Here is a 16,641-nt window from a genome sequence, read left to right as displayed (position 1 = left end):
ACAAGAATTACCCTTTCCTCAAATAATCAAGCGAGTTACCAGCTTGAATAATGGGTGAAAGTTGAAGAGAAGAGAAAAGTGGTGAGTTGGAAATGATGCCCGTTTGACAAGGACAGTGTTTCGCGTTGGATTCAAGAAGCTATCGCGTGGTGGATTGAAAGAGATATGCAGCCTCAAAGCTTGCAAAAGAGAGTAAGGCTGCATGCAGGAGAAAAGTTGTAGATGAAACTTTAATCTTTGCGGTTCCCTCTCTGCAAATTAAAGTACTGAGTACTTCAAGGTCTCAGTCCCGCTAAATACAGTGGGTGGCAAAAGCATCATCCACTAATGAGGTACTTATGTAAGCGAAAATTTGGAGGTACGTACATATCTCCGATACGGAACGAGAGTCATAATTGGACAACCTTCGCTTCTACAAAATGACGTGCGACTCAAATTAAGTCCAATAGCAGGTATTTAAAGAGGTATACATGCATATTCAGGGAGTCATTCAATACTCAGTATACTTCCGAGTATAAGTTTCACGATAGGTTACATCCAAGACTTCAACGACACCATCTACATTCTCATCTATACCTCTATCTATCCTCAACAGCTCTATCTAAATAGCTACATTTATATCTGTATATCCTACTCTCAAGCCTCTTGGTCGCGCGGCAAGATGGCATCCGAAGACAAGGCTGGAAACCAGCCAAAATATGGTCAGTTATAGTTTTTTTTTCCCTTATATGCCAACTCGATATATAGTCATGCTTTCAATGCAACTGCATATAATAATACTCCTCAATATCCTTCTTGAGAAAAAGAATAGTGGCTGAATACTTCCAAGAAAGAATTCGGCAGCAGCCTGAGAATCCGTTCGCAAAATTAATCCCAGATCAGCAAATCGCTATCATTCCAAGTTTCACTCTTGAATCTGGCGTCACCTTGCGAAATGTGCCGTTAGCATATACGACGCGAGGAAAACTGTCTCCAAACGCAGACAATGCCATGGTTATATGCCATGCTCTAACCGGCTCTGCTGATGTTAGTGACTGGTGGGGGCCCCTGCTCGGCGGTCCTGGTCGGGCGTTTGATACCTCGAGATTTTTCATCGTCTGTATGAATAGCTTAGGTAGCCCTTATGGTACAGCAAGCCCCGTGACTGCGAAGGATGGTGATCCGAATAACGAGAGGTATGGACCCGAGTTTCCTCTTACCACCATAAGAGATGATGTCAAGTAAGCCATAACAATCCCCAACTGCAGATTCGCTTCTGACGTAAGACAGTTTGCATAAAATGCTTTTAGATGACTTAGGTGTACGCCAGATTGCTGCTGTTATTGGCGGTTCTATGGGAGGTATGCTCGTACTTGAATGGGCATACCTTGGTAAGGATTACGTCAGAAGCATTGTCCCGATTGCTACTTCAAGTCGCCATAGCGCCTGGGGCATCAGCTGGGGCGAAGCTCAACGGCAGAGCATATATGCAGATCCTAAATATGACGATGGGTATTATCCTTTCTCCGACCCTCCAACCACCGGCCTCGGAGCAGCCCGTATGTCAGCGCTTTTGACTTACCGTAGCCGAAACTCCTTTGAGGCCCGTTTTGGGCGCAACATTCCGGACCCGGCTAGGCGCCAGACAATCCGGGAAAGACCACGTCCTAGCACCCCATCGGAGGCTCACTTCAATATCCACAACGATGGACACAAAACAACGCGGCTATCAAGGAACAACAGCTACACGGATAGCCAACCAGCTGCCTCCAACGGGGTTGGCGCAAGCATAGACAACGGCACCAATGGTCAATCGCTTGACCCTCAATTCTCCGGACCGAAGACGGACAGTCCTGGCAAAGAAGAGTCATTGCCCACCACAACCTACTTCTCGGCACAGTCATACCTTCGTTACCAAGGAGAGAAGTTTGTCAAGCGTTTTGATAGCAACTGCTATATTGCTATTACGCGAAAGCTAGACACGCACGACGTTTCGCGATATCGTGCTAATAGCATCGCGGAGGCGCTCGCTCTCATTGAGCAACCTACTCTCGTTCTGGGAATTGAAAGCGACGGGCTCTTCACATTCGCCGAACAACAGGAGCTAGCGGAGCACATCAAGAATGCTAGGCTGGAGAAGATAGACAGCCAGGAGGGTCATGATGCTTTCCTGTTGCAGTTTGAGCAAGTCAACAGATACATTCTAGAGTTCCTACACGAAAAGCTCCCTGACATTATGACGAGGGAAGGGGACCACGTGGAGGCAGCTAGCGTCGGTCAGTTAACTAAGTCTAGCACGTTTGGAGAAGCCGAAGTAGAAGATATAACCGCATGGTAGATAGTTAATACGCAGAGACTATCAAAAGCGGCTCGATGTTGAAAATGATCGAACGGGTTTCTCGTACAATAGTCAAAAAGGCACTGCTACATTGCAGGCCTAAAACTGATGCTTGGCAGCACCAGATCACGCTAGTGCCTAGAATCGAGAGACATACAGGTCAAGCCTGCTACGTACATGTCCCGAATTTCTGGTAGGGACTAGCAGCGTCGAATCAGCGGTTCCATCTTCGACATGCGCATCAAAATCGAGCCACTAACAGACCTGGTATCCGCAGCGAGTCGCGTGGAGTACCGTTGGACCGACTCAAACGAACTTTGGGGCCCTTGATGTACGCGTGAATATGTGAAGCTCCTCAATAAATAAAAAAACCATATTTTCGGCCGATTCTTAATTTCTTCTCTCGGGAAAAAGCAGCCTAGTCAGACTTCTACCCAAAGTCCCGGGAGGATGCAATTGGGTTAGTTAGCGTCAACTGCAGGAACACAGAGGAGTTGGTCATTATAGAATCATCTGTATGCGATGATCCTGCGTTCCTAAAGTCGTTGGTAGCTTTTATAATTTCTGCTTTGCGATACTAGATTCGTGACCGAGAAACAACCCCCACGAGTAAAGTTGATGTTGGTCACAAGTAGATTCGCATTCGCAACTTCTTCGGCGTTAAAATTGTCAAGGAGTTCTCAAGCCGCATAACTGCATTTTTCGCTAGCCGTTACCATTATGGTTCAAACACAACGGTATTTAGGAGCATTTCTGTTTGTGACTGCCGAATCGAGCAATCTACATAGGCACGGTGGCTGAGAGGCGTTTGTATTTTAACATCGAATGGTTTAGACCACGTTGCGGGATGCTGAATCCTGATTGGCGTTGAAGATCTTGCATAATGTGACTACTAGTACATGAGCGCCTTCCCGCCAAGCGGGAGTGGTTCCTTATTAGGACACTTACGCTTTCATTCTAACAATTTTCACCTCCTGAAAAAGGGCAATCTTGTAAGATTTGAATTAAAGAGGTATTATCGAGTTTACATAGTGAGGGAATCATATCAAGGTTAAGAAAGATCCATGGATGTATAGGTAGTTGAAGAAGCTTCGAAGTTTGAAGTTGCTTGAGTTTGTCAAGGTACCAGGATCATAAGATGCTTAAGTAATCTTAAACCCTAAAATTACGGCCCGGATGGCTCGTGCTTCGCTTCGCCCCGGAAAACGACCCACTCACCCGGCGGCTCTAGACTAGTGCATGTACCTAAGTACTAGCAGTATCCACTGCTTTACCTTGGTATACCCGGCCAAGCCCATGCCTCTCCGAAGGATTCCTTTGGACTCTCGACTTCTACCTGCTGTTTGGAGACCTTGGGCTGGTAACCCATCTCCTTCTCTCCCGCATCGGCATGCATGTACATAATAGTATCGACCATCATGTGATGGTGCCTCTCACACAGGAGCCAAGCGAGTGAACCCATCCTTAGCTTTGAACTACACTACCTGACAACGTAGAATTCTCACGATGAGTTCCACTTCAATCTCACCGAAGTGATTCAAGAGGCAATGCTCAGCTGAAGTCCCACGCCAACCCTTCGTACTCTTCGTACTCTAACTAGGCGGATTACCCATCGTGTTTAGGAGACATAACCAATCACACCCCTCATGTGGTCCAAATAGACGGGCGTGATGATGAAACTTCGAAATTGTTGACAGTTGGTAGGTTATAACTTATTCTTGCCCGGCATATCCCATTACGTTTTGAAACCCTGTCGCTTTCGACGTCTTTGACAACCATCCGATGAGGCGTTGCACTAGCCGACGAATAGGTAAGGTCGTTGAAGAAGCGTCAGGGATACTTGAAGCTAGTTAGAATTGCTTGTTTAGGAACACGTTCTTATTATCACGCCTCTTACATCTTTCCCTTCTAGCATTCGCCTTCGTTTCCTACACCGCATTGGTGGATCACATCCTGTCATGGTATCAGCCTAACCCGCAAGCCCCTAGGTGCATTCTAGGAACGTACCGAGACATCCAGCCAGCCCACGCCATTGGGTCGATGGGACCGTGTAACATCTAGAAAACGTTTAATTACCGGGACGATCTCCAGACTGCGTCAGATCAAATCCTCCCCACCTTAGCTACGACGAGGCTCTACATACACGAGCTTTCGAGTGAATTGGAAGACTCTGTTCCTCTTCCTTCTTCTATTATCTTTTCAAGTATAATTATTACTAAATTAGGTACTACTTTAAATCTCACGTCCCGTGCTATATCATCGGCTACGTTCCTCTCTTTCCAGTGACACGATCAGAGACTCGTACAGGAGACGGTCATGAGATTTTGTGTTCCGTAGGGCAGCATCGTACACTTCCATTAGGTGGACCGGTCAAACCTACGACACCATGAATAACCCGGATTGGCATCGAGTCACCACTTGTACCATCTATTAGGAGATATCCATGGATGCTCTTATCCTCTTTTTACAGCCTAGAACACACAACTGTTAAGACAGGCTCAGATCACCAAACTTTCGAGGATGCCCACGCCGGAGCCGATGACTCCGGCGACGTATGATCGGACATATGGCGGCAACCGGGCCTTTCACAACTTCTTCAACGATTTCAGTCACATCCAAGATCCCAACCTTAGACGACGACTCGCGCTGTCGGAGATTGATAAAGTCCCCTTTGGCATGTACCATGTAAGGGCTGTGCTGGTTGCTGGTATAGGTTTCTTCCTAGATTCGTACGACATATTCGCCATAAACCTTGTAACAACACTACTCGGCGTCGTATTCTGGCATGGCCCTCCGTCGAACGCGAGAGATGGGTATGGAGGAAATTACGGGCGTTTACCGACCCCTGTCAGTCAAGCTCTAAAGGCATCGACAAGTGCGGGTATTATCATCGGCCAAGTCTTATTTGGATGGATGGCAGACAGGTTCGGGCGAAGGAGAATGTATGGAGTTGAACTAGGTATTATCGTATTCTCGACCATGTCTTGTTGCTTGGTTGCTGCCTCCCAATCTGTAAGCTTCACTGGATTGATGACTTTTTGGAGAGTCATGATGGGGTAGGTTAAGACCACCAGTATATAACAGTACTATACTAAACACATAATTAGGATCGGTATAGGCGGTGACTATCCCCTAAGCGCCGTAATTACGTCGGAGTTTGCCCCTACGAGATGGCGCGGTGCTATGATGGCGGCTGTATTCTCGATGCAAGGAATGGGTCAATTGCTGGCAGCAGTCGTGGCCTTAATCGTCACAGCCTCCTTCAAGGACGCCTTTCATAACGCGCCGGGAGTCGATGAATGCGACTATACATGCCAGATAGCAGCTGACCGTTGTTGGCGTATAATTGTGGGGGTCGGGGCCCTTCCAGCCTGTTTTGCGCTCTATTATCGCATTACTATACCCGAAACGCCCAGATATACATTCGAAGTTGCCAAAGATGTCGAGAAAGCGGCCGCCGATATCAAGGCATACATGGCTAGCGAAGGAGAGGGAGAAGTTGACGAGGTTATGCAAGCGAGGATGAAAAAGGTTGCGGCACCAGCGCTTAACATACCCTCGGCCTCCTGGCACGACCTTTACAGATACTTCAAGCAATGGAAGAACGCCAAAGTCCTAATGGGGACAACGCTATCCTGGTTCTTTTTGGTAGGTATCATTCACCTTTATTCTACGAGGCCGATCTAATATTGATGTAGGACCTTGCCTTCTATGGTTTAGGCTTGAATAACCAAATAGTGTTACGAGCAATTGGTTATGCCGATGGAGACTCACTCTATCACATATTATACAACAGTGCAGTCGGCACGATTATTCTAGTTGTGGCAGGCTCTCTGCCGGGGTATTGGACCGCCATCTTTACCATTGATAGCATCGGCCGTAAACCACTTCAAATTATTGGCTTTGTCATACTCACAATTACATTTTGTGTTTTAGGCTTCCTTTACAATAGCCTCAGCAAGGGTGCCCTCCTGGCTCTCTACGTTATCGCAAACTACTTCTTTAACTTCGGGCCCAACACAACCACCTTCATAGTCCCCGGTGAGTGTTTTCCGACTCGCTACCGCTCCTCCGGTCACGGGCTGTCGGCAGCCATGGGCAAAGTCGGGGCTATCGTCGCGCAAGTTATCTCACTACCACTTCTCACAAAAGACGCGCCGAGTCCGTGTTCCGGCAAGGAATGTACGCCTTGGCTCGACCGACTAATGCAGATATTCGCACTTTTCATGCTCTGCGGCACGCTCTCATCACTTCTCATCCCCGAAACGAAGGGATACACACTCGAAGAACTTGCGGGCGAACCCCCGACGTCGTATAATTCGGGCCGCAACGGAAGCTTCATGGAGACGCCCGCCAAATCGCGATGGTGGAACCCGTTCTCGGGCGGCCGGCCGGCCGGCTTTTTTTATCCTCGAGTAGCGACGAACGGTCGGGTTAGGAGTCGCACAGGTATTATGTCAACGCCCGAATTCATGGCGCAGAACTCCGAGATGGCGAATAGGGGCTGGATGTTCTGGAAACGCGATCGAAATCGTCTAGGAACAGCGACCGCGACCGATTGCGGCGCGAGCTCGAGCTCAACGGCCGGGTTCGCGGGGTCCGGCGACACGGTGGTGGCGAGTGCGGGCGTGCTACCTGGTTGGGGAGCGGGTTGGGGTAGGATAGATAGAGGAGGAAATCCCCTTGCTATGGATAATATACGGCTACAGGACGTGGGGAGTTTACTAAAGTGAATAGTGAGCAGTTTCTCGGTCATGGTTTACGGATTATGCGACTGTATATAGGACACAAGGCAATTTTATCGTTATATCATAGAGCTAAGCATGGGCGTGGCGCTAGGGTTGAATATGGGATGCCCCTATTTATTTATTTTAAATATATATACCCAGATACCTATACATGTAAGCGCTCTATAAGCCTTCAAATATGAGAATCTTCTACGATCATGTGGACGTTATACTTTTCTACGCCACTCGTGCTACGGGTAATGACTTGTCCTTGAGAGGTATTTGACTAAGTCTCAAGTTCTTACCTTAGGAACTTAATGTTGATTGTTTCCTTGACACTAACACTCTGTATCAATAGCCCCTTTCTTAGACATGTGTATTTATTATAGCAAAGATAATTCGACTACGTTCTCCAGTTTCATCCAAATACTTATCAACAGATGTCTAGACGCTTAGTAGCATAGGTAATATATATATGTAGACATTATTTGTCTTACGTTAATCCCTTCTTGGACAGGTTGGAGTTAGCTCCCCTGAAAAGGGGCTTTGCTTCTTATACTACATGGGATAAGTCTGAAATAATGAGAACTTCACAAGTATGAAATCATGTATTTTCTGGCCATCTTACATTGTTCAGTTATTTAGTAGATCAGACACTATATAGGTATCTATCATTGATGCCAGACCAAATGGGGAGTATGCGTAATTAGCATGCTAGATCATAACAATGTTTTTGTATAGGACTTCAATCTATAGCCAAACACCCCTTCCTCGTTGATCCTGATAAAAAGTTTGAATAAAATTAACTTATTATTCTTTGTAGGACAGACCCAGTATGATGTCGTGTATGCGAGAATGTTATAGCACAGATGGCAGGCGCACCCCCTTTAGACTCCGTTATGACATCGTGATTTCAATGTATAGTATGCCGACCTGTCGCGACGCCACCTTCAAAGCCGACGATGGTTACGAACTATCCAATTCTATTCTTTCCTTGGCCCCGCTTGTGAATTAAGCTAAACTAAGAATTCCCAAGGTTCTTTTCCTCAATGTTTTTCCCTCCTACCGTCACCTCTCCTCCCACTTTTTACCTTCTACCTTCTACTTCCCATCTTCCATCTTCCATCTTCCATCTTTTTCCCTCTCAGAACCCTTCGTAACACAGTTACCCTCAAGGACCTCAATATGCCTAGAGGAGCTGGGGCACGAGCAAGACGGAATCGCCGCCGACAGCTCGCGAGACAGCAAGCCGCGGAAGCACAACGCGCGGAAGCACAACGCGCGGCGAATGCGAACATCTCTCAGCGTGAGCCTGAAGCAGAACCGTCTCGAGCACAAGCTCAACAGGCCGCTCCACCTGATCAATCAGACTGGGATGCATATGCTACTGATCCTGATCTCCAAAGCTTCGAGAAGTGTGCTCAAGAGAACCTGCGAGTTCTCTTCACAAATCTATTGACTTTAACAGAGGAACCTCAGCCTCCTCAAATCGGCGGCATATATGCCCGACATGTCACCGTAGGCATGAATGAAATGGCGAGCATCCCTTTCGGCCCTGATGGTGGTGAAGTCTTCATCCGACCATTTGGTTATCCAGGCCCTCTTCATCCCCACTTCGTGAGACTCATCGTAAGTAGCTTATCTCGTCATGCATTTCTTTTATATTTACCCGAATATAATGATTCCGCGTCTGCTCGGTGGCTGTGTACGCAAAGTCTCAGATTCTTGAAGAAGTTCAGATCAGTGCAGACGTTATAAACTAACGATATGTTATTGTAGGAGGAATTGCGATCTACCATTGGCGTAGCCGATCCTGGCCAGAGAAAATTGAAGCAGGCCCTCAAAGGCTGCCCCGAAGTGGAGTTTCTCGGAATGTGCGAGAATACACTCGCCCAGACAGCCCATAGCATCTACGAGGCCACTCTTGAAGTAGTTCTCAAGTGGTTTCGTAAGAATCTTCCTGGCATGAAGCTCCCACACGAGTGCGAAATCGAGGAAGCCTGTGCACTATTAATTTCAGACGGAGCCTTGGAAATGGGAATCACCGACGAGTCGCTATTCGGATTGTACGCTAATTTCCTCGAGGCATACGCTATGCACAGTATTAAGCCGAAAACCCGAGACATCACGTTGATCGCCGACGCCTGTGTCGTCCTCTGCCGAGTGCTCAATGATGAGAAGATGGCGTATCTCATTGACAAGATCAAGAACGTCGCACAATGGCTCCATTTCAGCCTCGGGTGCAAGTTCTTGAAGGTGCAGGGAGAAGCAGCTCATAAGATTGCAATTGGTACTAGAGATCCGATTGGAGTCATCGAACGCGCATTCGCTGAATACAACATGCATCGAGCATACCACTCAATGAGAATGACTCAGCAAACCAAGGCATTCGTTGAGTATACTCAGCAGGCCGAACTGGCAGACCCATATGAGCTGTTGTATCCGGGAGAATCGGACGATTCGGACAACCCAGAGTACTAGGAGTATTCTGAGGACTCAGAACAGTCAGAAGACTCGGACGGCTCAGAAGATTCGGATGGCTCAGAAGATTCGGATGAGGATATGGAGGATGAACCTAAGGGGGCCGAAGTCATCGTGATATCCGACTCGGAGTAGACTCGACGCAACGGGCTCGCTAGCACAGAATCATACCATATGACCTGATGGTTGATCGTGCTGCTAGAGCAATTTGCTAATCATAATGGCATCCCTAAAGGATTTCTAACAACGTCGATGTGGTCCGAACAGAAGAAGGTATGCATGCGATGAGCCCCGAAAATAGGTGCCTCGACTAATTGGGACTAACATTGTGTTCTTTAGGGCCCACCAATGATTCACATAGCTTTTCGATTTGCACCATCCCCGTGGCGGAAACGTATGTTGACGGGAGACATGAATGGAGAGTTACACTAGGCAACTGACCTAGCAGGGGGGATGCGAGTTTTCTCGGCAATGGACATGGGGGACGGTCTGACGATACGAAATTCGCGAATGGTTTTCATGGGCGCGCAGGATCAGGCTTCATGTACTCTATCCCTTTCCTATTCCCTCTTTCTCTTCTTCTACCCCCTTTTTACTCGCTCTTATCCACAAACGCCCTTCTAGGGCCTAGGATGGGACGCGTTTACGTAAATAGTACACGCAGACGTACAGTCTGCGATGGAAGATGGCAGTTATTTGACTTCCCTTAAACTGAGCCTCATTAAATAAACGTGAACTACATACCTAGGTAGATAGGCACGCACACACGCGCATCATTCTTCCAATTGCGCAGCCTTCTCGTCCAAGCTCCGCATCATAGCCGTCTCTTCATCTTCCATCTCACCGCCCTCAACCACACCACCACCACTCCCATTCCCGATCCTTAAACCCCTCTTCCTCATCTCCCCCTCAACAAAAGCACGCGTCACCATCCCCTGCCCCAACTCCTCGTAATCCTCCCTCTGCCTACGCACCCAGCCCTCAAGGCTGCGCATACCAACGACTAGAAACCCGAGCTCCTCGCGGTCGACGTCGAAGACCTCCCACCAGGCGCACTCGGGAATCTTCGCCCCTACGTCGCGGGCCGCCGCGTACACGGCCGCGACCGCCAGCGCGTTCGGCTGGTGCGTCAGGTACAGCAGCTGCGGGCTCAGCAAAGCCGTGTTCAGGTACGCGACGCTGCGCGCCGCGATCCGCGTCTTGGGCGCCGCAGAGAGGAAGTCTAGAGCTTGTAGGTACGTCACCGCGAGCGGGTGCGGCAGCGCCACGTGCGTGTCGAAGGACAGCGAGTACAGGATGCGCGCCTCGAGACTGAGGATGCGCGACCGGAAGGCGGCGTACGCGCTTTCGGAGAGGTAATACGACGACGGGTCCTTGTCCGTATCTTTCGCATTATTAGGTGTGCTGTTGTTGTTCTGGTTGCTGCTGCTGTTATTTTGCCCCCGGAATAGCGGAGAGGCGGCCGAGAGCAGGTACGCGTATACGTTGCAGACGTCGCGGGGCGGGCATGGGTGCGCGCTGAGTTTGGCGACGAGGAATAGGGCCGCGGCCGAGACGTCGCTGAACTCGTGGGAGAGGGGCGAGGCGATGAGCCAGTACCGCGCGAGGATGACGCCGGCCTGCGCCGCGACGGACTGCGGGATGCGGAGGAGCACGCCGGCGGCTTGCGTCAGGACTTGCGTCGCGAAGAAGATGATATCTTGTAGGTCGGAGGGCAGCGCGCTGAAGGACGTCCGCTGATACAGCTGGTCGGGCGTCGCGAGGGGGTTCGTCATGTGCGCCATGGTGTGCAATTAGGCTTCGGGGGAGGGATATGAACCTCCTTTGGTTGAGATACCTAGGATTATTTACTTCAGGGACGTCATACGAGGCTACGAAAATTCGACTTGAGGCTGAGCTTGCCGGGAGCCGATAAGATTTACAAGGATGCCTTATCTTAGACCCATCTAATTAGTAAGGCTAGCAAGGAACAGGAGTCCGGGGCCCCGGGTTGGACAGGGGGCATAGCTAACGCCACAACCGCTTGAGCCCCAAGTCTTAAGCCCCAAGCCCCAAATCCAATTCTGACGATCTCAACTTCATCAAACATATTAACCCCCACACCTCTTCTACGAATTCTCTTCCTTTTTCGTTCCGCCTTCTTCGTTGTCGCTTCACTTTATTATCGTCATGCAAATCTCAGGGATCCGAGTGGCTTCATGCAATCAGTCGCATCCGCGGCGTTATCCATCCTAGCTACTTTGCCACCTGGTACCCTGGTCGGTTGTTGCAACAGTCTTGCCCTACCTACATGAGAGGCTACATTTCTTAGCATGTTCCTTGATCGTCGCAGAAGTCACGGTACAAAGCTATCGTGAAGGTTGACGACTAGGGATCTTACGCCCTTGTAGATCTTGGCAACGCTCGCCAATCTGTGGATACACTTTATGCTTTCCGTTATAAGCATAGAATTTACCAATCAAACGAAGCCATATCTACAGCCGGCACTCGCTATCAGGGGGAAGTGCGTATCAATATGCAAAACACTTGGGTAACCTCTTCTGGGCCATTAAAACCAGTTTCGGCACCAGCCTGAGCGTGTTGTGCATATTCGGTCCTTGTCGAATTCACAACCGGGGCGAGAATGGCCATGGAACAAATATGGGATAATTTCGAGGCCGGATGACAATCGCCATACACCGTACGAGGCGTGTCATCTCTCCCTTTAGCGTGGGGGTCATCACCCCTGCTGTACATAAGACTCGTATGTGTAACGACGAGGTGGATCTCCGGCTCCCCGAGTCGACAAGAATTTCCCGGTCCGCCGGCTTCTATGCCGAAAGGGACTTACAGCCTACTCTATAATCCTTTAGAAGAGGACAGAATAGAAGTTCGATCGTGGACTCCGATTACGGTTCAAGTCTCCGAACACGTCATTGGAAAAGGCTACTTATATCCCGCCATCATATAGATTGCCAAGACAGATCCGTGTGATATAGGACATATGTTGCGAGATCCGCTGCCGAAGTCGGGAGGCTGGCACTCCCCCCTAACTCTGACTGAATTTGCCGGTAAGGTGTTGGCTCGCGTACCCCCAACTGCCCACTTCCACTTCATATTCCCAAATTTATTATACCCCTGCTAGGTAGGTAATTAACGTGCCTTATTACGTTCATAGCTAGTAATTTGATGTTACCCTTTTAATATTCCCTTAAGCTGGACTTTATGACAGGCTGTCCGCGCCGCTGTACCGACTGAGATCTGTAATCTCATCTCGCTAATCGTGACTTTTCAGCTCGTATCCATTTTCTGGCCAACAAATCTATATCCACCTAGGTAACTTTGTTCTGCGACCCGTCCTATCGCGTTCATTTCCTATTTATGTACCTTCGACCCGGACCCTATACGGATATACTTGCTTCTCTTCGATAAGGCCTCCGAACGGCATTAGTTTTACCGGTTTCAAATTTCTGGTCCAGATTATGCTGACGTACTTCTATAGATAGGATGACGCTGTATGGGAAAGGGCTGGGGCATATTACAAATGTTGAGATAGATGTCATGGATGTCAATTTCACGGATCGTGCTTACAGCACACCACGGCAGTTTAGTTTTCCCCTCGCTGACTCTACCAAGAAGCTCGTCTACGAACTAAATTAGCTCTTTCACTTTCTGGAATTTCTCTCTGTTATAGTAAAGACGCAGACATACTTTACGATTACAGGGGAAAGGCCCACTAGGCGAGGACCATAAGCATGATTCAGCTACAGATATTATCATACCCTACTGTCTTACTCTAGAGAGCAACGTATGACAAGTTAAGGAATTTGGCTGTATAAGAATTATTAACCTTAGCAGCACAAAACGGGGTATACCCCAGCAAAAAGTGCATTACGCCTTCATAAAGCGATTACTGCATAGTTGGGGTGAGACTTAGAGAAATTGAAGTCATATTTGAAGGGCTTTGTTTGATTGTATGGAATATCATAAAAGGCTTCACAAAACTTAAGTATCAGAGGTCATTTCACAATAAACTTGTTGACCCCATAGACAAAGACGCCCAAGACAAAGCATTGGACCAAGAAATCAATAGATGCGATTACTTTCTACATTGTTCTCTGTTTGTGAACAACAATTCCATTATCCTACTAGCAGCCTCTTATTTAACAATCTAGAAATCCAAGGAAATAGGAGTTTTAGGGGGTGCTCAAACCTCAGACGACAACATTTCACTCTAATCTCATATTGCAACTCTAGAGTGAAATAGCCCGTCTCTTAATAATCAGACTTACGTAAAAATACCTAAATATGTGTAGAGGAAATCAAACAAAGATGGCCTGCGGCCACGTCTTAACTCACTACACGCAGCGCTGCAAGAAAGGTCAACAGAAGCCATGCCCAAATCCAAAATCCGACGCCCCCCGCCAGCATCTCAACGATTCGTGTGTCGAGTGTGATTCGGATTTCAAGAAAAATCAGCTCAGCCGCGAGCATAAAAGCCGTCATGAAGAGCTCGTCGCGCAGCTGATAGCGGACAAACGTGTCAACGAATCGAAGGAGGCCCGGAGGCTGCTCGAGTGCATGCAAAAGATGAGCAATACTGTGAATCGAGAGATCGGCGAAGTGAAGACCACGGGCTTTTCTGCGGACGTTGAGTTCCCGGGCGGCGGTAACCACAGGATGTCGCCGAAAATTACGAGCAAGTGGATAAACGGTAAGTGTGTGTGGGGAGAAGAAGAGTGGAACAGGTCGGGGAGTAGTCGAATCAAGAAGATAGCTCCCGCCACGTCTACTACGGCGGCTATCGTCGAAACCCCGACCGAAAACCCGATCTCGGGCCCGCCGCGGCTGCGTACAACTAAAAAGGAGTATTTTAACCGGCTTCCAGAAGAAGAAAAGGAACAGCCCAAGATCTCTGGACCCCCTCGACTTCGCACCAACAAACCGTATTCCGGTCCGCGGGAGAATGTAGTGGTATTCGATGAGCAAGTAGAAAAGCCCCATCTCCGACGGACTAGCAAAGTTGCTAACGGACTAAATCTCGGCCAATTTTCAGATCAAAGATCTGATGTTACCGTGAAGTACGCAGGAGAAGAGCAGAACAGTCGGCCTTCGACCTCGAATAGCCAATCTTCGGGATTACGTGCTGTTCCGACTAGATCAAATGTACGCGTCCCGTTGGATGACGACGGCGACTCAGATGAAGACATGTGGTTACAATTAGCCGAGAAACGCAAACCTGTCAATGTCATAGGTAAGGGGCCCCTTCGTAGTTTTAAAGACCGGATATCGTCGGCGTAGTTGATAGAATAGCAGAATACATAAATGAATTTTGTGCTTCTCATGATCATGCAAATTCCCTCTTCGATTTCGATGTAATATGTTCCGATCTTCGTAATTGTATCGTTATTATTCCTCGGGACTGAAGCCGTCCGGAAAATTTACCTGGCCTAGACGGTCTGCAACGTCTGACGGCTTCACAACTATCTCGTCTTTGGAATCAGAATTACTCTGACCACCAGTTTCCTGTATTGCTTTCTTGGTCCTTGTGTACTCCTTGACGCGTGAGGTAGCAAGCCTCCCTGCTCTTCGTCTATCAGTAGGACAACGTAAGAGCGGGACCTGGATGATAGCTGCAAAGACATCGAAGACTTTTCCTACCGGCACGTTATGTCTCTTAGCGACTTCCTCAAAGGGGAACTTCTCCTGGCAAGTCTCTGCAACATCCACAATCAGGTTCGGTGAAGGCTTGCGATACGTAGGTTGAATTAGGGATACTGGTGGCTTCACTGGGTTCGATGCCGTAGGAGATTCGTCAATCCCTGCTGCTGCTACTGCCGGTGCTGATTCTGGTGCTGATGGAGGCGGCGGCGAAGGTGGTGAAGGTTGGATTTTATCAACCGACTTTTCGGGGTTTGGCGGAGGGTTCATCTCCTGGTTCTGGGTTACCTGCATTGGACTGGTCATATGAGATGGAAGAGCAGCCAGATTGCTTCCGGGGATCGGCATCATGACTTGTGGGAAACCCGGACTAAAAGCATGCATATTACCCGGTCCCATGGTCATCATTTGCGGATGAAAATGTTGACTATATGGAGGATGACATGCCATCTGTGGAATCATGTGATGTGGCATATTGTGGTGTAGCATAGAAAACCCCTGAGCCTGGGCAATGTTCGTATGCTGTCGCATTCTGACGCAGACTTGACACGGATGCTTCATCGGGTCGGTTTGATGGGTATTTTGAATAGTAGTCTTTGACGAAAGAGCTTTGGGATCGTTTGGTACCTCTGTTCTTGGTATAGGGGGTGGTGGCATAGCTGAAATTCTCGAATCGGGTTCTTTAGGGAATATAACTTGGGGCGGAGAAAAAGAGCTCATGTGATTGGCTGGCGTATTAAGAACGTGAAGCTCATCAGTTGTCGAGTTTGGAGTCATAGGGATTGGAGTAGGGGTTCTTGGCTCAACTGAGCCATCGCTAGTCGACATGTATGCTCCAGATGCTGTATCAAATTTGGGGTCTCTAGAACCATTTTTGTTGACATTACTATCGAGCCTCGCCGATACTACTGTTTGTGGTAGCTGCTTAGGTGAGAGTTCTGGCGGGCTCGGAGGTCTTGGCTTGCGGAAAGGTTGGTCGAGAACGAACTTCTCCAACACAGGAAGTGACACTCCTCTCAGGGCAGAAGTGAGTTCCATGACATTGATATCCGAAGGGAGCCCAACCATGCCTGTACTAATTCGTCTATCCGAGTCTCTAAGTTCAGTAGGTGGGATAGCAACAGATATTGTAGGAGCAATAGGTATCACAGGCATATTATGTTTCTGGGCCACGTGCTCAGCCATCTTTTGCCTTTTAACAGGCTGGGATGATATAAACTGAATATCGTCATCGTCGTCTGGTCGCTTTGAAGGTGTGACTGAGTTGGGAGCGGTAGAAAGTGAAGGACATCCGCCAACATGTCCCTTATTGTTAGGCAACTGCGTCATCTGGACCTGAGGTCGTAAGCTCGTAGACATCGTGAGCAGTCCGATCTAATCGTAAGTCTAGAACTGGCTGGTACGACTAGAACGAGTAACCTGCCATGACAGTTTGAAGAGCCTGGTCCGATGGGAAAATGACGAGATAGGTCACTT

The 16,641-nt window shown here is 48.5% G+C and overlaps 6 protein-coding genes across 6 annotated transcripts; 4 read left to right on the top strand and 2 right to left on the bottom strand.

Moving 5' to 3' along the window:
• Positions 1-661: 661 nt before the first annotated feature.
• F4807DRAFT_451074 (homoserine O-acetyltransferase) lies at positions 662-2,317 on the top strand (the record flags this gene model as incomplete). The annotated part of the gene is made up of 3 exons (XM_048000203.1): positions 662-701; positions 830-1,220; positions 1,270-2,317. 3 exons carry the CDS (start codon positions 662-664, stop codon positions 2,315-2,317), a joined length of 1,479 nt encoding a protein of 492 aa, XP_047855347.1.
• A 2,520-nt stretch (positions 2,318-4,837) lies between these two features.
• Positions 4,838-7,050, top strand: F4807DRAFT_459052 (phosphate permease; the record flags this gene model as incomplete). The annotated part of the gene is made up of 3 exons (XM_048001301.1): positions 4,838-5,373; positions 5,425-5,965; positions 6,016-7,050. The coding sequence occupies 3 exons, from the start codon at positions 4,838-4,840 to the stop codon at positions 7,048-7,050; spliced, it is 2,112 nt and encodes a 703-aa protein (XP_047855346.1).
• Positions 7,051-8,229: 1,179 nt separating this feature from the next.
• F4807DRAFT_459051 (uncharacterized protein) lies at positions 8,230-9,525 on the top strand (the record flags this gene model as incomplete). The annotated part of the gene is made up of 2 exons (XM_048001300.1): positions 8,230-8,673; positions 8,824-9,525. 2 exons carry the CDS (start codon positions 8,230-8,232, stop codon positions 9,523-9,525), a joined length of 1,146 nt encoding a protein of 381 aa, XP_047855345.1.
• Positions 9,526-10,266: 741 nt separating this feature from the next.
• Positions 10,267-11,422, bottom strand: F4807DRAFT_40279 (cyclin-like protein). The gene has a single exon (XM_047996018.1). The coding sequence runs from the start codon at positions 11,307-11,309 to the stop codon at positions 10,299-10,301; it is 1,011 nt and encodes a 336-aa protein (XP_047855344.1). The 5' UTR covers positions 11,310-11,422; the 3' UTR covers positions 10,267-10,298.
• A 1,668-nt stretch (positions 11,423-13,090) lies between these two features.
• F4807DRAFT_40274 (uncharacterized protein) lies at positions 13,091-14,859 on the top strand. The gene has a single exon (XM_047996016.1). The coding sequence runs from the start codon at positions 13,813-13,815 to the stop codon at positions 14,803-14,805; it is 993 nt and encodes a 330-aa protein (XP_047855343.1). The 5' UTR covers positions 13,091-13,812; the 3' UTR covers positions 14,806-14,859.
• F4807DRAFT_40268 (uncharacterized protein) lies at positions 14,744-16,640 on the bottom strand. Its single transcript, XM_047996014.1, has one exon. The coding sequence runs from the start codon at positions 16,522-16,524 to the stop codon at positions 14,914-14,916; it is 1,611 nt and encodes a 536-aa protein (XP_047855342.1). The 5' UTR covers positions 16,525-16,640; the 3' UTR covers positions 14,744-14,913.
• Between the last annotated feature and the right edge of the window lies 1 nt (position 16,641).

The sequence above is a fragment of the Annulohypoxylon truncatum genome (genome assembly GCF_022578515.1).
Source record: "Annulohypoxylon truncatum strain CBS 140777 unplaced genomic scaffold F4807scaffold_11, whole genome shotgun sequence".
NCBI classification, from domain to species: Eukaryota; Fungi; Ascomycota; class Sordariomycetes; order Xylariales; family Hypoxylaceae; genus Annulohypoxylon; species Annulohypoxylon truncatum.
Note: the sequence above shows the minus strand (reverse complement) of the source record. Positions and strands in the feature narration are given on the sequence as shown.

Bases quoted from the DNA above. Each gene is read 5' to 3' on its own strand.
- F4807DRAFT_40279 (XM_047996018.1), bottom strand. From the start codon at position 11,309: ATGGCGCACATGACGAACCCCCTCGCGACGCCCGACCAGCTGTATCAG.
- F4807DRAFT_40274 (XM_047996016.1), top strand. From the start codon at position 13,813: ATGTGTAGAGGAAATCAAACAAAGATGGCCTGCGGCCACGTCTTAACT.
- F4807DRAFT_40268 (XM_047996014.1), bottom strand. From the start codon at position 16,524: ATGTCTACGAGCTTACGACCTCAGGTCCAGATGACGCAGTTGCCTAAC.